At 43.8% G+C, this 22,918-nt stretch overlaps 1 protein-coding gene across 1 annotated transcript in view; it reads right to left on the reverse strand.

The window, feature by feature from the left end:
• Positions 1-600: 600 nt before the first annotated feature.
• LOC115331446 overlaps positions 601-22,918 on the reverse strand; it is a 95,604-nt gene continuing 73,286 nt past the window's right edge. Inside the window, exons 10-13 of the mRNA XM_040218594.1 lie at positions 20,356-20,476; positions 10,440-10,587; positions 771-884; positions 601-651 (exon numbers count right to left, since the gene is read on the reverse strand). Coding sequence (XP_040074528.1) covers positions 601-651; positions 771-884; positions 10,440-10,587; positions 20,356-20,476 — 434 coding nt within the window. The remainder of the gene's footprint in view (positions 652-770; positions 885-10,439; positions 10,588-20,355; positions 20,477-22,918) is intronic.

Raw genomic sequence — 22,918 nt, forward strand, 5'->3', positions numbered from 1 at the left:
CATCGCCATGCTAAGAATGACATACTACATGTACTTGCCCAGATCTCTGCAGCATTTTTTTCATTAACGTATGTGCAGTTTAATGAGGCTACAGAATTGAGGTTAATATTATCTTCAGTTTTCATAGTGAATGTATGCCTTTGATGACCCACGACTTTGAATATCATTGATACTCTTTGAACGCCACTTTATCGTGGAAAAGAGAGTGAGCGCTGCTGAAACCGGTCAACCTTCGACCGGGTGTTTTCGGGCGGAAAGAAAACGAATTTCGAGCCGCAAAATGTGTTCTTTGTAGTTGGGCTATTATAGGTCATGTTTAAATAAAAATTTCGGCGAGCATAAATACCCAGTAATTATCAATTTAAGCTTGGTGAATAAATGATAATCAGAGCTTCGCTGATTACTAACCACAAAGTTTGAAACAATGCTCTTTTTAACGGCTTTATTGTGCTCACAATTAATGATGCCTTGACTCGAATAGTTAAATCACTTTTATTGTTTTATTTTCTTGGGAAACAAAACGTGTTTTGCGTGGGGCGTTTCACCTCAAGTTTTTTTCATTTGAGTCACCCGGCAGGTTATGTTTCGTTTTTTTTTTTTTTAATTTTTTTTCCGAACAACGCATTGTTCAGCTATGCAGATCTTCGGGGGCTGAAATAATAAGAGTATGAGAAAAATTTCTTCATAGAAGGTCATGAAGTGCAAGTTAATTTTTAATTTGTTGGGTGTTTATTTTTACTTCCGTCATAAGAAGTGAAGTTTAAGCCCACCTTTCCGTTGCTGCAAGGTGTCCCATCCTCTGCTGTGACATTCACATTCCAAACATCGCCATTCTGATCAGGAATCGTTTTGCAATATAGAAGACACTGCTCCAACATGCCATCCTGCAAGAAATATAGTGTACTGTTGTCTTGACGTGTCCTAGAATAGGTGTCCAACTTCAAATATATCGTTATAAATCACGGATATCACAAGCTTGGTTGGGGAATGGTTACTGAGCTTGTTATTGCACCTCGTTAGGAGATTAAGGGCGAGAAAACTAGCCCCGCAGACCCCATGTATCTACTGGATGTTTCAAGGAGACACCAGGCTCTTAAAATCGACCGCTAAATTCGGTTTCTTAACCTATTGCGCTACGACTTTATGCAGTGTTGCCCACATATGGTGGATTTGTTTTTCTTAAAAATTGCAAAGAGCGAATTCACCTCAAGAAAAGTAAAGAAAGAAAAAAAAATGAAAGCCGTTTACAACTCCCTGTAACGCCGAATTAGAGCGCAGCTCTTGAGGAGGAGGAGGGAAGGGTACTGGGGGGGTGGGTCAAGTGACCTCGGGGGGCGGGGGGTCACGTGACCTTGTGGGAGTCACGTGGCCTTGTGTGAGTCACGTGACCTTGGGGCGTCACGTGACGTCGGGGGGTCACGTGACCTGGGGCCACGTGACGATGCCGATGACGTCATCAGTGACGTCACTGATGACGCCATCAGTGATGATGATGATGCGGATGCCGGTGACGTCATCAGTGACGTCACTGATGACGTCGTCAGCGATGATGACGATGACGATGCGGATGCCGGTGACGTCATCAGTGACGTCACTGATGACGTCATCAGTGGCTATGACGTCAACGGGGGGTCACGTGACCTGGGTAACCATCGTGACCCTCGTGAGGGTAACCCTAGTAACCTTCGTGAGGGCAACTCTCGTGATCCTCGTGAGGGTAACTCTCGTGACCCTCGTGAGGGTAACTCTCATAACCCTCGTGACCCTCGTGAGGGTAACCCTCGTGAAGGTAACCCTTTTGAGGGTAACTAACCCTCGTAACCCTCGTGAGGGTTACGAGGGTAAGTAACCCTCGTGAGGGTAACCCTCGTGAAGGTAACCCTTTTGAGGGTAACTAACCCTCGTAACCCTCACGAGGGTTACGAGGGTTAGTAACCCTCGTGAGGGTAACCCTCGTGAAGGTAACCCTTTTGAGGGTAACTAACCCTCGTAACCCTCGTGAGGGTTTCGAGGGTAAGTAACCCTCGTGGCCCTCGTGATCCTCGTGAGGGTAACCCCCATGAGATTAACCCTCGTAACCCTCGTAACCCTCACGAGGGCTACGAGGGTCGCGGTTACGCCGACGCCGACGGCGACGCCGACGCCGACGCCGACGCCGACGCCGCTCAAGCCGGGAACGGGCCCCTAAGAGCTGCGCTCTAAAAAGCTTAGCTCCTATGGAAACGCAGCGAAGCCACCTGTCTTCAAACAATACGGAGCCGTTTCGCACGGAAGACGAGAGAGGGCGCAAGCGGTCGCGACGCCATCTGCCACCAACGAACGAGTATACGGCGCCGAGAGCCGGCGTCTTTAGCAGACGATCTTTTCGACTCAAAAGCGGCCCGAGCTTTTCTGATATCAGTTACCAATGCATTATTTTATCATGCTTACTAATAAAACACATTGAATGGACACATAATGGAGTAAGAAAATGGTTTGTCGGGATATTTTGACTGTTTTTTTCGGGGTACTGATGTCGTCTGCTTTGCAGTTCCTTTTTGTTACCGCGCCTGTTTTTGGTTCTGCAACTGTCGCCGCCTGCGGAACGCGCGCCGTTTTTGAGTCGAACAATATCGTCTGTTAAAGACGCCGGCTCTCGGCGTCGTATACTCGTTCGTTGGTGGCAGTTGGCGTCGCGACAGCTTGCACCCTCTCTTGTCTCCTGTGCAAAACGGCGCCGTATTGTTTGAAGACCGGTGGCTTCGCTCCGTTTCCATAGGAGCTAAGCCTTCTTCTTTCTTTACTTTTTCCTCAGGTAAGCTCGCTTTTTGCAGATTTTACAAAAAAAAAATGCACCACCTGTAGGCAACGCTGCACAAAGTTGTAGCGCGATAGGTTAAGAAACCGAATTACGCGGTCGATTTAAAGAGCCTGGCCTCTCCTTGAAACACCCAGTAGTACTGAATATTCACCCTTACTGGTGTGGATAATAACTCGCAGTGCACCGCTGCATTGTGAAATCTCTATTCGCAATGAACGTTAAAGGGCCATTGACGACCCTAATATATCTACTTCTGTTTTGGAGTATTTTAGAGACTTAGAGCCACGTTTTGCAAGTGGCAGCTCGTGTCATCACTTCGAAGCATGAATTGAGCAGCCACCCACTGGGCCTGCTTTCCGCGGCTTACGATCTACTAAAACTTTCTATTTTCTCCAGCACTCCAAAAAACAAAAACGCGCAATATAACCCTGAAACAATTGCATAAGTAAAAACACATTTAGCATGCAGAGCAGCCCGTGAAAGGTCAGATGAATCGGATTTTCTCTTCTTCCTTTTTCTTTGACGTGGTTGGCGAAGGTATTTAATAAAATAATATGGAAAAGGTGAAAGACAATTTAAATCTATACACTTAAATACAAGAAGCATAAAAAATAAGGTGGATGACCTAGAAATATTTTTACACTCATTGAGTGCGAAATTTGAAGCCCTAGTACTCACTGAAACCTGGTTATCTAAAGAAGGCACACCACCGTACCTGCAGGGTTATAAATGCGAACATCTGAGCAGAGATGAAAAAAGGGGCGGTGGCATAGCCATTTGTCCCAAAAATAACCTACAGTCTCAAGTTATGAACGACCTAACAAGAATGGATGAAAATGTCGAAAGCTTATTCAATAGAACGTCTAATACAGTAGTTGCTGCCTTGTACGGACCACCTTCCGGCAATATGTTTGAACTCATGCAATTTCTTGAAAACGCACTATGCATCCTCGGGTCGTTATCTGTGTCATTCATTATCCTCGGAGATGTGAACATAAACATGCTTTCAGGTGACCGTCATGCGAGAGAATTACGCGACATCATCCATCAGTATGCCTGTGGCAATGTGATAACATTGCCAACCAGGGTGACTACAGCACTGCTACATCTCTTGACGTCTGCATTACAAACCTAGAAAGTGGTCATATTACAGCTGGCGCTATATTATACGACCTTAGTGACCATTTTCCCATCTTCTGCTTTGGGTCTTATTTAACTGGGGAGCACAACAACGAAAAACAAACGTTTTGGCACCGCCCAATAAATGCCAACTCAATACAAACTTTTCGCTGCCTTATAGAACAAGGAAGTTGGGATGACGTCTACGAAGAACGTGAGACGGACCATGCCTATAAAATCTTTGAGACTAAATTTAGCCAGAATTATGATGCTGCGTTTCCCTTGAGAGAGATAAAAAGAAGGAAGAAAATAAGAAAACCGTGGGTATCTGGCGACCTGTATAAAAAGTATAAAAGAAAAAACCGCAAGTATCATGCTTTCATCATAAGTCGGGATCCCTCTTTTTTAACTGAATTCAAAAGGTTTCGAAACCAACTGAACACCTATCTGAAGAGCGCAAAGTGCGATTATTATCAAAACAAGTTTCTGCATCATCACAATGATAGTAGAAAGGTATCGGATACCGTAAATGATTTAACCAATAGAAGGTCAACAGGATACAGCTTGAAGGAAATCTTAATAGACAATAGAAATGTATCTAGAAAAGAACTAGCAGACGAAATGCATTGGCATTTTATTGACGTAGGCACGTACATGGGGAAGAGTGTCAGCGCAGATAACAGTGTGTCCAAGATGAATCAGATGCAGTCTATCATGCTAATTCCAACTACGTCAAATGAAGTGCAAAGATTGATTAGAAACTTAAAACTTGATGTTGGCGCTGAAGATCATGGAATAAAATCTTTACCTATAAAGCAGACCGCGGACATTATAAGTCCCATTTTGTCCCATATAATAAATATGATGCTAGAGTCTGGTGATTTTCCCGAAGAATTAAAAATAGCCAAAGTAACCCCTGTGTATAAGGGAGGAGGAGAGGAAAATATTAATAATTATAGGTCGATCTCGGTTCGTCCAGTATTTTTAAAAAAGTTTTGACCGCATTATCAATGACAGGCTAACGAGTTTCTTTCAGAAGCACCAAACAATAACGCAGGCTCAATATGGTTTTCAGAAAAAATAGGTCTGCGGAACAAGCACTAATTGATATGAAGAATAAAATTGTTCAAAAATATTCAAAAAAAAAATATTGACTCTTGGAGTTTTTTTGAACTTACAAAAAGCGTTTGATACTGTGCAGCGCAATATTCTATTGAAAAAACTTGAAATCTACGGTGGAGGAGGAGTTGCGCTAAGAATAATAAAAACGTATCTTTCAAATCGTTAACAATATGTATCTATAAATGACCATTCATCTAATGAATTGAAAATACGACATGGTGTTCCTCAAGGCTCCATTTTAGGCCCTCTATTATTCCTCGTGTACATTAATGACATTACGACAATACCAGGTTCCCCTGAACTAATAATGTATGCAGACGACACAAATATATTCTTTGCTGGTGCGACGAAAAAGTGCGTCGAGAAATTGGCTAATGAATAACTTTCGAAATTATCAATATGGTTGCAAATAAATCGTCTACAATTAAATGCAAAAAACTAAGTATATCATTTTTAAACCAGTAAATAAGCAAGACTATAGTTCCATTAGCGTAATATACGAGGGCATAACATTGGAGCAGGTAGCAGAACAAAATTTTTGGGCGTCTGGTTTGCTGAGGATCTATCACGGAATTGCCATGTAAACAAAATAAAGGCTGATTTATCCCGGGTAACAGGAGGCATTTATAGAATACAAAATTTGATACCGACCTGGTTAAAACACACATTGTATTATTCCTTATTCTACTCCAAAATTTGTTATGGTATTCTGGTCTGGGGAACGACAACGGCGGCGAATTATAATAAAATTATCCTTTTGCAAAATAAAAGAAGAAAAAATCTTACGAATGTGTGAAAATTATAAAGGGGATGCCCAGAAATTTAAGAACACAACCACTCTTCATCAAATATAATATTCTTAAGGCAGATCAAATATATTACTTCACACATTTACTATGGATACATAAAAATAGACTTTACACCACCCCAGCGAACAGCCTCAGTGCATATCCTATTAGAAATCCGAAGCGAAGGATGCCGGCCATAAGAACCAACTATGTCAACAAACTTTCATTTTTCGAACAACTAAAACTCTAAACAGAACGAACTTCAACATTAACTTTAACAACACGTTACCTGGTTTTAAAAGGGATTGTAGAAGTTTCCTGGTTGGCAGTGAAATCGCATTCTCATTTGGATAGTGTATTTCACCAAGAATACAATCACTAGGTATAGCTAATTTCAAAGATTTGTTTTCATTGTATTCCTTCATGTGAACTTGCTTGTGATGTTGGTATGTCGGAGGAACACAAGATTGCATTATTGCATTCTAGTTTTTTTGTTGTTACTGTTTGTTGTTACTGTTTTTGGTTTCTTACGACAACCACTCGTTTATAGAGTTTTTTTTAGCAAATGAATATAGTGTCTATTCTTCTTGTTTCTTTGACTTGTTTTTCTTGATTTATTTTAACTGTATAATGTTTTGTAGAATCTTTTATTATGTAACTACTTTGAGCTGCTGGACTTTAGGGGACAGAGGCTTTGTCAGGCACCACGCCTTTATCTCTGCCCCCTACAAGGCAAACACACAAAAAAAAAGGTATATTTCGCAAACTTCGAGACGCTCCGTGTTGTATGCCTGTATAAAATAATAATACAAATGTTGTTTACGACAATTGTGGGCACAGTATGCCGCTGACTTCGAAATGTAAAAAACTCAGAGCCCGAAAGTGTTAGTATGACACATCGGTCGGCTCCTGGATTTTGTTTCTTTTTACTTTCACCATGACGGCGCTCGGCGTCGGTGCTTAGGACATTAAGAAGGATGAGGCAGGCGGGAAAGTCGGCAAAGGCTTTGACGAGTTGTTTATTTCGGTTTCGTAGAGACAAAATGTTTGGTTTATCCTTCGCGCAGCTCACCAAAGTTTGCAACTCGCCACTTTTGCGCTTTACTTTTCTAAACCGCGTGTGTGACCCACAAATCAAAACGCAGCAAAAAAAAAAAAAAAAAACAAATCAGACTAAAAACTGATGCATTGTCAGTACGCGAAGAAATGTCCCGTTAAAAGCGTACAGCAAAGTAGGTACTGATTTCCCGGTTGGCAGACGTGAGCGCTTGTAATTGCCGTGATCAATAAACAGCGAAAGTGAGAAAGTTAAACGTCACTTCTTGGTTAAAGTGCTCCAAAAAAGCAAGGTAGCACAATTTCGCCATCTACGTCATACTTTTTGGCAAAGTTTCGAGTCGGCCGCTTTATAAATATATTTATTTTGTGCAATACGCTGTTTCCGTGCTGAATATGTTTAGGGCGTTGCCCAAAAATCAGTTTAAATTTGTTGCAAAAAAAAAATGTTGATACTGAGTTTGTCAGTGGCGTGCAGTGATTTTCGTACTTTGCGCAAATGCCGCTTAAAATGAATACCTTAAAGGGGTACTCAAGTGGTTTTTGAGTTCGTGTTTTGATGATGACAACTGAATTTAGACGCCCTAAGTATCGCTAAAAACCAAAAAATATAGTCGTGCGGTGATTATTTCTTTAATAAAAATGTAATTGAAGCCCGCCAAACCTCGGATCCATCTGAAAGCAATACCACTCTCATTGGTCACCGCTCGCATATCAAAATGATCTCGGGCCAATGGCGTTGGACGACGCTGCGTCGCGCAGCGATCCCGAGATAGCCGCACCCGCCGCACTGGCCGAACCTCTTGGTCACTCGAGCTTCGATCGCTTCGATCATGGCGGAGTTCTCTACGCTCGAGGACCTGACGCCGTTAGAGATTGGCATTCTTCGGCGGACAGTCGAACTAGGAATGATTTCCTGTGACGCCACTCCGACGTGCGATGTGGACGATAGCAGCGCTGGAAGCAGAAGCGTCGGCACCAAGTTCCATCGAAGCTGTGAACGACCCGTGTCCTCCGCCCAGAACTCCCTTTGGTCGAACTGGTCGTGAAAAAAATGGGGCGTCATGGGCAGGCAAGTTATGTGTGTCGTCTTGGCGGCCGGCGCGACGTAACCACGTGCTTCTCCGAGGTTCATCTTTCGGAAGGACGACGAAACGCAGACCTTTTCGGGCGTTCTTCGATCTACGGTTGGGGCAAATTGGAACCAAACAATCTTTTGGCATCGCAGCATAACCTCTGGTACGTGATGTCAAACGATGTCGCCACGTTGACTTTCGCCTCGGAAGGTCGGGGAGAGACGAACGCACTTTCCGAAAACCCGGAGGGAAAGAGTTCATGACACGCGCGCTTCCGCGCATCCCGAGGGAATGGGAAATTCACACCCCGGGGAGGAAGGCAAGGAGAAAACGTAGTCCCTTGTTTGTGAAACGATGATTCCAGCATCGCGTATTCTAAACTAGAACTATTTTACGTCTCGTGAAATTAGCATGCACAACATATCTAAATAAAGTGAAAATTGTTTCTTTAGTGAAACTTTACAAAGGCCGCCAAAATTTTCAAACATACGATAATTTCATTGGTCGGGGCAGCAACAGAAAAGAGTCCGCACGTATTTTATTACTGCGTGATTAATAGGAGGTTCTGCCTTCTAAAATTTAAGATACTCATTCACTGACACTTCCTTAACGCCATCGCAGCAAAAAGTAGCTTCCCCAAAAACCACTTGAGTGCCCCCTTAAGTTTCAAGAACCTGAATGAATCACACGATAGGTTTTCTTTCAGCATAGTGAGAGTGTTACAGAAAAAAAAATTAAAATACAACGGGCAACGTTCACCCACCTCAACTGGCAGCCAGAACATGCGGCCACGTGATCTGGGGCCGATTGCATGTCAGCATTGTTTATCATAGCCACGGGGTTAGGCAGGGCGCAGGACACGAGCTGAGTTCCAGAGACTAATACGGCACGGCTAATATTTTGAAGAGATTGAGCACGAGCCACTTCTTCAAGCTATTGATAATCACGAACTCAAATCAAGTTCTCACGGAATGCTGGGTTCCGATTCGTAAAACGCATTGCAATATCGTCTCTCGGAGGACTGTGCCAACCTACAAGCTGCGTCATCAAAGTTTGCGAAAAATAGATCGAAAGAAAATGCCCGCCTTTATTGTTAATTAATTATTAATAATTTATTTATTTGCAATACACTCAAGGCCTTGACGCATTAGAGAGGGGAGTGGGTATTACAATATTGTTGAACCACCACAAAGAAGTTATTTTATGTGTGGCGTTGTATGCGAGTATACTTGTGTTCCACAAGCGCCAGTAAACTCGAACAAAGTGAAAATCATTTCAATTGAATGTCATAGCACCTCCTATTCAGGGGCCGCTGGTGATCACTCTCATCTTTCTGGAATAACTGTCCAGAGCTGCTTTTGTCATAACATTTTTTGGCTCGCTCACTGCGGGCACCCAGGCACCTGACACCCAAATATCTTGCTCCGTTTCTGTCTCTCACGTAGCGTTCGAAGCGGCACATGACGGCAATTTCAAATCAAGCTATTCTTGAACACGCGTCGCCATCTTTAGGCCGTTTTTGGAAAATTTTATATTGAAAGATAAACCATAATTTATTGTCTCGTTATTTACAGTAGTTGACGTGGAACTAACATAAATCGAAGTTTTATTTCTTGTTTTAAGTTATTCATTCTCGGCACAGTTTTTTGCTTACTTTTCTTAAAAATTATATCAAACTGGCCGTTGACGTAAATAATCCTGGACGTTGGGACTTCATAACTCGCGAAAAAAAAAAGTTCAATATCAGAGACTGTGGTCTATTTAAAGCTAAATGATAAACTAACAAGTATTAGAAAGAACGCAATATAGAGAGTACAGTCGTTCAAAAGGCCGCTGTTTAATTTCACGTTAACTTTATGACTGTAGCTTAGACAGAAAGAAAAATATAAACCTTCAGAAAAAAAAGGCATGCATAGTGGGGTTGCACCTTAAGATGAACTTAAAAGTTACCCTTTTTATTACATTTGTAAAAGTTCACAATTCTAAAGTCAAAGGTTTGAATATATTTCTAACTACATAAATACCTCTTTGATAGTATAATATGTATGCCTGATTTATTTTATGGTTATATATTTTTATGCTACTGTAGAACAATAATACAGAATACTGCTGAACGACAAGATTTGTCATTTGTTAATCTAGATTATTATGCGTTTTAGTTAAGTTTAGCTTTCCTAAAACTTTATTCTCACGCAATTTACGTAGGAACAAATTATGTTTTCAATATTATTTTCATATTACGTTTTCGAAGCTTCAACCAATTATAAGGCGCTATTTTAAGTAGGATATGGTGATATCTCGATTTACGAACCTAATTAGAGATAACCATTTGAGGATATATAAAGATCTCGTTCCCTGTTTATTCAGTTTTGGACGCGCTCAAATAAGAAGCGTTACGAAATTCGATTTTGATGTCTAGTCATGCAGCGCTCGTCGAAAAGAAATATGTGTATATTATATATAAGATGCTGTTGTTACCTTATCTTCATGAAATCCACCAGCATGATTGTGGGCTTGAAGTTTCATTTCACAAGTTTCGTTTGGAGTCGTAAAACTGCCAGGTAGCCTACTTGTTTGTAGATGCTTTTGGAACTTTCTTGTTCTCAAGCAGTCATATTCGGTTTCTCTAATTGGAGTATAGGCAATATAAACAGGCAGTTTAAGTGCAGTTGTGGTTTTGAGTCAGAAAACACAGTTGGTACGTGCCTCTCGAGACGGCAATGTTTACTATAATTCCAAGCTAAATTGACAAATATTTATTATTTGCTATGAGAAACATTTATCAGATTGATATGTACCCAAATGCTATACTTGGTTGGTATAACTTTAAAACCACCTAGGTGGCATGAATCAAACAAATTGGGTTTTTGCGTGTCCCCCCTTGTAGGTGCGAAGGAGCACAAGAAAGTGCCCGTGCACTTTATTGTGCTCTTGTTTGCTTCTGTGTGGCTTTTGTGGAAGTGGTTCAGGAAGAGGTGGCTTTTATCTGTTTTCTGTGTCGCATTAAAAATGTGACTGAAATATGTTTTTAAAGAACTTTACTGTTTTGACGATGAGTACAGTTTGTAGCGCACCGCTGTTGCAGTAGTGGCTGTGTGTGAAGGCGCAATATACGAGTTGGAGAAGATACAAAGTCAAGACGCTGAGGTGGGTGATCGGTGTCAAGCCATCCGTCAAGCGTGTCCACTACCAACTAAAAAAAAAAACACGGCGTGGCATGCTCTGAACAGATTAGTATTGCTCTACAGCAGATGAGATGGCGGATTGGTCGATAAGCACGCCGAGGAACAAATCACAAAGCAAAAAATGTAGAAAAAAAAGATATATATATATATATATACATATATATATATATATATATATATTGTTGTGGCGGTGCTGCGAATGAGAAGACGACGAAAAGGAAGACAGGAAGAAGGCGCGAGAAAAAGGACGGATGGCGATGAACGTTGAACGCCGAACGCTGGGATTTTAAACCGTCTTGATTTTCTTAACAATTGGTGTCAGAAGTGGGGTTATGGAAGATCCCAACACCTCTCAGCCTGACCTGGTGATGAGAGCGATCGGCGCGCTACAAGCTTCGTTGGCCAGCTTGCGAGAGGAGCAGAATCGTCACCGAGGCGAAGACCGGCAAGCTTTAGCAGAGCTACGTCAGGAGGTTTCCGCGCAACTCCAGCATCATCCTGGCACCGGGTCGTCACGCCAATCCACGGGACCTCGAGGAGCGCTGCACCCACCATCGCGGTCCGGCGAGACTACTGACGGTACGAGCGAAGGCGGCACTGCTAGCGCGGCAGATCTCTCCTTGCATGCCCCAGCAGAAACCGAAAAGGATAACAGACAGCAGATACTACCTTCGGGGGATGCTAACGAACAGCTGGCTTTGGCTTCGCAGAAGATGATTGTCAAGCTCGACACCTATGATGGACGCAGCCCCTGGAATGCCTTTCAAGTGCATTTTGATCTCGTCGCAGACTTAAACGATTGGACTACCGCTTCGCGAGGAGCGTTCCTGGCATCTAGACTCCGAGGACCAGCTTTGGAGCTGCTTCAGAACCTTCCTCCTGGCAACCAGCGGGACTACAAGGCGCTTGAAGAAGCACTCGAAGGGAGCTTCGGTGAGAAGCACCTCGGGCGGCTCTACCACGCCACTCTCCGAACGCGGATACAAGGACGAAACGAATCGTTGTCTGAACTGGCCATTGACATCGAGAGGCTTACGCGACTCTCGTATCAAGGCTGCACAACTGCGACACTGGACTCTGTGGCTGTGGGACACTTTTTAGACGCAATCGGAGACACTGAAGTACAACAGTTTGTCCGCCTGTCGTCACCTGCCTGCATGCGTGACGCTGTTGCACGAGCTATGGAGGTGGAGGCAACGACGAGGGCAGTAAGAGCCACCCGGCGGGTCACAGTGCCAGGTAGTTATCAGCCAGGCACGTCGTCTGCTTTACATCCAGTGCCGCTTCTCAACACGGATCGGCAAACTTCTCACGAGGCAACAGGGATGCCACCTCATCAGAGGCCACCTCCAACATGCTGGCGCTGTGGCCAAAAAGGCCACATCCAGAGATATTGCAGCTGGCGTAGTAAAGGAGAAAAGGGCTATTCCAGTCCGGAAAACTAATTCCAGCCGAGCTTACCGGCCAAATCTCGGCTAAGAAAGAAAAGAAAGAGCCGGTCCCAACGCTGCAAGTTCAAAAGTTACGAGCTGACAAAGACGGGCTTTTTGTGGATGGGGAAATACAAGGCGTACCATGTAAGATGCTTGTTGACACCGGAGCCAACGCCACAATCGTAAGAACTGATGTATATGAACGAATAAAGACACCCGTAACATCATACAAACGCCTTTCTGGGTGCTCACTGCGCACTGCCACAGGAGAAACAGCGCCAATCACGGCGTCATGTGAACTTACATTTCTTTTTGGCACGCAAAAGTTTGTGCAAGTTGCCTTTGTGGCTAGAATATTTGAGGAATGCACCCTTGGACTCGATTTTCTACAGGCGAATGGCTGTTCACTGGATCTCAAGAGTCACACATTGGACGTAAGTGACGAACACGTCATCTTGTACAGCCAACGAGCAATTTTAGGAAACGGCGGGGGATTCCTTCTATGCTCCAAGTCCACTTTGATTTCTCCACAAAGCGAAAACGTTGCCTGGGTGAGGGACGGCAATAACTGCTCGGATGGTATTGCGGTCGCTGAAGGAGACGCCACGTGCGATACTGTTCCAGGAATCATTATAGCAAGAACGCTAATAGATTTCGGCAATGAAAAGGTTCCTATCCGCATTGCCAACCTAACGGATAAACCTATCCACCTAAAGAAGGGGTGTCGCATTGCGAAGTGGTCCCGTGCTGTGAGCTTTACTCCCCCACGAAAGGATCTTGTCCATATGACACAAGAGGAATTGCCGGCTTCCTTGCTGGATCTAGCAGACCGCTCCAAATGCCACCTTGATCAAGCACAACAAGCACATCTCCTGAGTTTACTCAACGAATACAGAGATGTGTTTGCTTCTTCTTTGGAGACCGGACGGACAGGCGCTGCTCAACACCGCATCGATACAGGAAATGCAGCTCCGATTAAGCAACAGCCCCGGCGAATTTCGTTGGCAAAACGTAACGAAGTCGGCCAGATGATCCAAGATATGCAACAAGATGTTATTGAGCCTTCATCGAGCCCGTGGGTGTCGCCGGTCGTCTTGGTAAAGAAGAAAGATGGCAGCACGAGGTTCTGCGTTGACTACCGACGATTGAACGATGTGACCAAGAAGGACTCCTATCCACTCCCTAGGATTGATGACACATTCGACGCGATTGCGGGGTCTTCCTGGTTTTCCACATTAGACCTCAGGAGCGGATACTGGCAAGTTGAAATAGACCCAAGAGACCGCGAGAAGACGGCATTCTCTACTGGAGATGGTCTGTGGCAATTCAAAGTAATGCCATTTGGCCTTTGTAATGCCCCTGCAACGTTTGAGCGTCTCATGGACCAGGTCCTAAAGGGCCTGCCGCTCGATGTTTGCTTGGTTTATCTGGACAATATACTTGTGCCCGGCAAAACTTTCCAGGGAGCACTTTGTAATTTGTCATTCGTATTTGACCGTCTGAGAAAGGCAAACTTGAAGCTAAATGCCAAGAAATGCGTTCTATTTCAAAAGAGAGTGCATTATCCCGGTCACATCGTCTCTGAAAAAGGAATGGAGAGGGACCCTGAGAAGACAGAGTGCGTCAGAAACTGGCCTCGACCTCAAAATCAGCGCGACGTTAAAAGCTTCCATGGACTGTGCACCTACCACCGGCGATTTGTAAAAGGTTTCGCCACAATTGCCAAACCGCTGTACGCTTTATCAGAACAGAATACGGCGTTCGAATGGAGTGTACACGCACAAGATTCTTTCCTCACACTCAAGAATTCCCTTAGCGCCCCTCCAGTTCTTGGATTTCCTCGACCAGACTGCAAGTTCGTCCTCGATACCGACGCGAGTAACGTCGGTTTGGGTGCTGTGTTGTCCCAGATTCAGGATGGCTCCGAAAAAGTAATTGCGTACTATAGCAAAGTTCTAAACAGGGCAGAACAGAACTACTGCGTTACGAGAAGGGAACTCTTGGCAGTTGTAAAAGCCGTGACCCATTTCCATCATTACTTGTACGGCACAAAGTTCCTCTTAAGGACTGATCATGCATCCCTCACTTGGCTTTTAAACTTCAAGAACCCGGAAGGCCAAGTAGCTAGGTGGTTAGAGCGGCTGGCACAATACGAGTTCAGGATTGAGCATAGACCCGGCAAGGGACATGCAAACGCCGACGCACTTTCGCGGCGACCTTGCTTGTCTGGCAACTGTCGCCCATGCCTGAAAAGCGAGCAGCGCCTTCCATTGGACTGCCAACCGTTGTCGTCCTCCCAAACGACTACGTGCCCTGCGATGGTAGAACACCAGCAAGATGACCAAGACCCGACAAACTGGACTGCAGATTTTCTCCGTGTGCTTCAAGAAAACGACAGTAATTTGCAACCTATTTTGCAGTGGAAGCGGGTGGGAGAAGTACCCAGCTGGAACGCGGTTGCACCATACAACAGCGTCGTGAAAGCATACTGGGCACAATGGGATTCCCTCATTCTACAGGATGGATTGCTGTATCGTTGCTGGGAGAGCAAAGACGGAAGAGACAGCACGCTTCAGCTCATTTTACCTCAAGTCCGTGTCGACACCGTCTTGCATGAACTTCATGACAGCCCTGCTGGCGGACATCTTGGGATATACAAGACCCTACAACGAGTTCGAGAAAGGTTCTATTGGGTTGGATCAACTCGAGATGTGCGCGAATGGTGTAAAAAGTGCGACCACTGTGCGTCGCGTAAAGGACCACCATCACGAAGCCGGGGGAGGATGGTAACCTACAACGTCGGTGTCCCGTTTGAAAGAGTGGCCATTGATGTTGTAGGTCCACTACCGAAAACGACACAAGGAAATCGGTACGTCATAGTCATTGCTGACTACTTTACCAAATGGCCAGAAGCATTTCCAGTACGAACGTACGACGCAGACACTGTAACCAGGATCTTGACGGAAGACATCGTTCCAAGATACGGGGTACCACTGGAAATTCATTCTGATCAGGGTCGGACTTTTGAGTGGCAAGTGTTCAAGAGCATGTGTGAGACACTCGGATTCAGGAAGACGAGAACCACGCCCTTGCATCCTCAGTCGAATGGCATGGTAGAAAGGCTCAACCGCTCACTCAAGCAATACCTTTCGCTCTTCGTTGACGAGCACCAGGACAACTGGGACACTCTAATTCCATTCTTCCTACTTTCCTACCGGTCAGCCGTTCATAGTGCGACAAGCTACACGCCAGCGATGTTGTTAATGGGCCGGGAGCTAAGGCTGCCTGCGGACATCACTTTTGGCACGCCAGTACTTCCATCGCGTGAGACAACACGCAGAGTTCTTTACTCTGACTACTCCCGCCACCTGCGAACGAAACTGAACTGTGTGCACGATTTTGCACGAAGACATTTGCACCTGAGCAGTGAAAGTGCAAAAACCCGCTACAACCGAAGCTGCTCGGGTCGCATACTCCAACCTGGAGACAAAGTGTGGCTGCACCAGCCACGCCGCACCAAAGGTCGCTGCCCGAAACTTCAGCCGAATTGGGAAAGCCCCTACGAAGTTGCCAAGCGACTAAACGACGTCGTGTACCGGGTTCGGCACCTGCTAAGCCGGCAAGTTCACGTAGTTCATTTTGATCGGCTGGTTCCCTATCAACCTGACTGAATATTTTTTTTGCACCACCTCGGGACGAGGTTCATGTGTTGTCGGGGGGCAGTGTTGTGGCGGTGCTGCGAATGAGAAGACGACGAAAAGGAAGACAGGAAGAAGGCGCGAGAAAAAGGACGGATGGCGATGACCGTTGAACGCCGAACGCTGGGATTTTAAACCGTCTTGATTTTCTTAACAATATATATATATATATATATATATATATATACATACAGGGTGTCACACACAAAAAAAAATTACACGTTCTCTTTACCGTAAAAATAAACTAGGCATCGCCGAACGCTCATTCTCCGCCCAAAGGTAGCGCTAGAGGTTACAACCAGATGCCAAAGTTTCAGCCCGTTCCGATACTTTAATCAAAGGTTATAAATTGTTTTCGGAAAAGTTCAATGAGAAAATGGCGACTGGCGGAGTTTTCGAATACATGCACTCTAAAAAAAGCCTGTGCGTCTGCATTCCCGCAAAACACTCGGAGAGCCAATCACCGCAACTTGTGGAGGCAGCTCAGCGAATGACGATGCCGAAACATATGTTTAGACCAAAAAACGCAATCTGAGTTGTGACACTAAGCAATGCAAGCGTGACGTTTTGCATTGCTTAATGTCCCAGCTCAGACAGCATTTTTGGTTCTAAACATATGTTTCGGCATCGTCATTCGCTGAGCTGACTCCGTAAGTTACGATGATTGGCTCTCCGAGGGTTGTGCGTGAAAGTAGACGCACAAACTTTTTTTAGAGTGTGGGGCTCTATGGCACCAGAAATAGAAAATAGGCAAAAATGGGCTCCATTTTCCCATTGAAAGTTTCAGAAAATCGCTTATAACTTTTGAATAAGGTATCGGATCGGGCTGAAACTTTGGCGTCTGGTTGTGACCTCTAGCGCTACCTTTGGGCGGAGAATGAGCCTTCGGCGATGCCTAGTTTATTTTTACGGTGAAAAAAACACCAATTGTTTGTGACACCCTATGTATATATATATATATATATATATATATATATATATATATATATATATATATATATATATTGTGTGTGAAACAAGCATACATTTTTTGCGCACTTGATGGAAGAAGTGGAGTTGCCGTAGTGTTGGACTTGAGGGGTGTGTTGGGGGAACAAACTGATTTCTCAAGTAATCCTTGCAACTGCTATCTCACCTCATATATTTTCAATATATATATAATTACCCGATGTCGGCGTAATAATATCATTCATGCAGATATAATGACATAGAATAACGCTGTTCTACTTCAAAGGGTTGAGAGCAATGCAAAGATTATTTTTCGTCGTATGTTACTTACCCTGCAACATACCGTATCATAGCTTGGCAGCATGTCGATAGGTGGTACCTATTTTTGTTTGTCATGTCCGTGAATTCTGAGCTCATTAAAAAGCCATCGCTCTCCGAACATGATTCCGCCCCAGGAGAGTTTGGCAGGCGGAGAGGCGCTGGTTCCCCGTCATGTGGACAACCAAGCCTGCAGGTCAAAAAAAGTATATTTTCTATGTACCCTAATCATTAGTACAACGTTCGTAGATGGTATGTTACCCTGGTCGTAGAAACAGGAACTAGTGAAACTGTCGTAATCCTACTGTCAGGTGATTCTTTGAGGAATTTCAGCTGACTCGGAGATGCCGTTGATGACGTCACGAAGCTTAAGACGGATCACAGGCCGCAGTAAGGTTTTCCGAATGGGCTACGTCAATTTCTGCCCTTATTATTTTTTTTAACGGAACGTGTTTACTAAGGTAAATCTGTCTAATCTTAGTGTGATAATCTAATTCAGGAGAATGAAGTGCAGAAAATGATTCGCACTTTATAAATATTTGTTCCTGCATAAACTTCAAATATCATAGGTAAAGTTTAAGGCAAGGCATGTTGTTGGGCTAGTTGGTGGTACATACTGTTTGGAGGGAACAGCGCAAAAAGGACGTAGGACGAGGTCGAAGAAACACACAGACAGGGCGCTGACTTACAAATGAAAGTTTATTGCTCTAAAGAAAGAGAAATAAACACAGAAAGGAGGAAGGGGAGAGAACAAACAAACCTCTTCCTACGTCCTTTTTGCGTTGTTCCCTCCAAACAGTAAAGTTTAGGGCTTTTGTTGTCCAACGCATCAGCCTTGTTCTAACGGAAACTGCCGTTTTCTGGGTATGCAAATGAATTAGGCCACGAGTTAATAGAAGTTGGATTCTAGAATAGGCTTGTTTGTTGACCTCACGGCAGAACTCAGAAATGGCCAGTTCCTGGGTACAAGGTAGGATCTAGGTGATTTGCGGAGCTAAAAATATAATAACACATGAAAAAAAAAAAAAAACTATTTATGCAGGGACAATGCGAATAATACGTGTTTTGCTCACTGTTCCTGCGGAAATTGCCTTTTCAGGTATAGTCGTATTCCCAGGTTTTTCATTCGCTGCCATCATGTTCTGCCAAAAAGTAAACGCGTCAGTTTTCTTAGGGTAGTAAAATAAGAAAAAGAAGAGAAGGAGCCAGTGTATATTGTTACGTTTTTCTTCACCACTAACTTCTTAGAGGCGGTGAAGAGATCACACGCGCAAAAATCGCTCCTTTGCAAAGCTGCACGGAAGCAGCTTTGGAAAGCACCGATTTTTCGCGCAAAATAGTTTTAGTGTCACACTCTGTTAGTTCCCGCCTAACCATGAAACATACAAAACACAGAAATAAAAGCTTTTCTTCTATTCCTATGTGTGACGTGGCTTTAAAATTAGAAAAACGTGTGTGTTTTTAAGTAGGCAAGATTGAAATAATAGGACTCAAGTGTGTTATGTTGTTTTGGGTGTGACGTAATCCTTAATTAAAACTTCGTCGTAGCCTTGTCGAGAACTGTTGATTATAGACCAATGCAACTCTGTTACGATCACGCCGTGGTGGTGGCGCGTCGGGCGCTTCGGGTGGAAGTCGCCATGAGGGAAGGGCAGTCCTGTGCTTTTTTAAAAGAAACGTACTAAAGCCTGTTATTGTAGTGAGTGCGCAGGCGAGCTGGTGGAAATTAACCATTGTGATGTTAGCCTGAGACTGAGGCAGGAAAAGAGGAAGTTTCAAAGTAGAAGAAAAAGGAACAGTCGAGGATACGTCTAATAAGAGACGTATCCTCGACTGTTCCTTCTTCTTCTACTTTGAAACTTCCTCTTTTCCTGCCTCAGTCTCAGGCTAACATCACAATGGGTACTAAAGCCTGCCTTCTCGTCAAAACGCCGTGGACGGGCCGTGCCAAAAGAGTCGGGAAAGGTTTAAAGATTAGTTTTCATCTGTTTTCTGCCTGCTCAGTTCTTCCGGGAACGTGGATATGTATAGTTGCCGTGGAAGGTAAGAACAAGAAACAGACCCGTCGGACCACGATCGCCTGTGCGGGAAGCATATTGAGTTGAATTCCCGGATTGACACGCCGGATACAAGCACAGCGGTCATCCATTTTTGTTTTGCCTCACCACTATTTTTTTATTATTTGGAGGTTGAAATGTTTTATTGATTTCTTTTGCCGCCCATACCGGATATGTCACCAGGAGGCTGGGGACGAAAGTAAACGAAGAAGACTATAATCGCACGGACCCAACGTCACTAACCGAAAAGTATTTGTCGTTACGCAATTTCGAGGATAAAAACAGACGCCTTTCATTCTCTCTCGAACATATTGATGACGATGTTGTGGGGATTGCATTAACGCTGTAAAGAATGCGATTTTCAAGATCTCAATATCAAGCGTTGCGTTCCCTGCGATGACAACATTTAAATGACATGTAAAGGTCTTTAAGATGACATTTAAACGACCACGAGCAATGCGCGTGTACTTGATTTCAGCTCGTGACAATACTGATAGGTGGCTATTTGCCTGCGCGTCGTCCCACACTGCCGTGTCTCCTGTGAGAAAGGCTGCCAGGAACGAAATGGTTTGACATAAAATTACGGGCTACTGCGATGCCCTGCTCGGCGCCTGAAGCAATCATTTCTTTGGCAGAAATATAATTAAAAGAATTTTTGTTATTTCAACACACACTCCTCTTGTCATGGAGGGGTCAATAATTATATATCCTTTTGGGAGGTCTCGCACCAACATATAAATTTTGTTTATACTTACACGTGAGCAAGTTCATGAGCAGCGGTATGAACTCCTGATTGGGAAAAACCATCGTCTTCCAAAAGTGCCACTTTAGTCTCCAAGCACACACCCGCAACGTATGCAAGACCTAAGACAGTGGGATAGTATGCCATATATTATAAAAATAGGACACTGATTCCTTGTTGCATGCAATAGGCACGTAACAATGTATCTCGACCTTGCCACTGATTCGGTATCTTTGAGTTCTTATGAAGGATTTGCATAGAAACTAACCGTATTATAATTATTATAATATTTTTTGTTGACTGAATTCAGAATGGATCAACGCAACCAATAGAAAAAAGTTTAATTATAATGTTTATTCTCGTAACAGGCTAACACTATGCCAGTGTCATTCTTCAACGAGTTTTTTTTGTTTTTTTTTTCGTCTTCGCCAGTTTTTGATAGTGGGATTGCATTCAAGAAGAAAAAAATGCTCGTAGATGCGTTAAAAAAAAGGATTATTAAAGGGACGGTGCCACTATATTCAGTTAGAATGTATTCCACTTTCACGAGCTCACTCACACTAGTCGGATGCAAGTATTATCGCATGCAATGCCAGTGACCAATGAACTTCTTTGTTGCGGTGTAATTTTAAATATAAAAGCCAGCATTTTTTTTTGTCCATCTTTCCGTCGTAAATTTATGGCGTTGCTTGGAGGTAGCGGTGGTGGCATACACCCATTTACATTATACTTAGGGTCATAGAATGAACCCCAGCATTGCGCGACTCCATTTGAGCTCGCGACAATCAATAGACAGACAAACATTCGGATAGTGGCTCGTGTGCAATCGCGGCGTGGGCACGATAGCCGAACTTTTACAATGTCAAAAGCTCGGCGCGCATCCTGTTTTTTTCCAAAATAAGATGGATTTGTTTTTTTGTTTTTTTAATATATTCGTGCAAGCTTGCTTTATTTAGAAAAATGAGCTGCGTTTCTATAATAATAACAAAAGTCATGTTCCGTAAGCATATTAATTTATATATTCGTAAAATGCATAGTTATCATTTCGATATATTTTCGTTATTTTATCTTTTAACGTGTTTAGGTCTCTTAACGTGTTTACTTAACGTAAAATATTTGCATATAAATATTTTACTGTAATTCAATGATGAATGCTGTAAAGCAGTCATAAAATAATTAGAAAAAAATATTATTACGTGCAAAATTAAAATTTTTTTATATCTAGAAGGTAATTATCGACGGCATTCAAATATAGCAGAAGGCTCCTCTTAACAATATGAATTTCATGTATATATCTTTACATAAACAGAAAAAAATATGACCTAGACTAGCATTCTACGATATGACGTAAAAATGCCCTGAAACAAAAATACAATAATATTTTTGTCCGTGGAGGGGCAAACTGAAATGATCAAGCGCTATTCGATGGGACTTAACGGGCATTGAAAGGCGTTTAGCGTGGCAACAATACAAGATTGCTCTCAGAAGCGAAGCAAAAATGACAAAGACGTGGCAAAAATGGTGCATTATTGTGTTTTGTTTGTTAAGTTGCGAGGTTATTGGTTTTACGCGTGAAGGAAGCTGCAGGAACTATTCCCAGCTGACGCACTGCATGTTTCGGTGCTCCCATGGGCCTGTATCAAGAAGCTTCTTTCAAAACTTGTCTCGCACGCCGGGACCTTATCTGTCCATTCATCCAACATTTCAAACAGCGACACCTTTTTTGTGGTTGCCGATGTCCCCATCGTTTGGCGATGGGGACATCGGCAAACGACCCTATGTTGAGCCTCATCAAGCAGGATTATACTTATGCCATGTTTTGGGTTAGTAAAGCTAATGTCGCTTCGCTGTACACATATTAGGGTGTTCTATCTCACTTGGTGCATGACAGGGCACACAAGGATTTATTTTTGGCATAAAACGATAGTGTCGCGGTGGTAACAGAACATTTTTCTGTGGCCCTTGGACAACGGCGCTGTTGGTGTTTCGCGGCACTGATCGGTCTCGAATTGGGGCGATATGTCCTCGCTGTCGTCTCCATGTATCCTCATTATGCCCGTGTCCCACTAGAGGGACATACAGAAACGAAAACAACGACAAGCCTCAAACCAGAGTCTTTCGCGATTTGAGAGGCTTCGTAGAATAAAGGCGGCTATGCTCAAACACGAGCATCATGCACGCGAGGGTATCTTTGGCAGGCTTGCAATCGCTCGTGCTTACTTCACGAGCACCGAACGACTAAACGCCTGTCATAGGTACCATCGCGAGCATGCTGAATCGGTTTGAGGCTTTGCGCTGTCTTTTGTCTCTGTCTGTCGCTCTAGTGGGACACGGGCATTAGTGTAAATTGACGTTACTAGATATCGGTTAATCCAATAAGTTTGGTGTAAATGTTTCGGAAAGCCGGACTATATACAGGCATGTCGTCACCTGCTCAATCTTCCCGGGAATCAGTCCGTAGTGTTAGTCGGCCATTAGGAGGTTGTGGAAGTGGCGATGGCGGGTTACTCAAAGTGCCGCATTGAGTTGGCGAGTCAGTGGCTTGTGAGAATTTTGGGGTGCCCTCGTAGAGCGCA

Source organism: Ixodes scapularis, unplaced genomic scaffold (genome assembly GCF_016920785.2).
Source record: "Ixodes scapularis isolate PalLabHiFi unplaced genomic scaffold, ASM1692078v2 PGA_scaffold4__175_contigs__length_147842914, whole genome shotgun sequence".
NCBI lineage: Eukaryota > Metazoa > Arthropoda > Arachnida > Ixodida > Ixodidae > Ixodes > Ixodes scapularis.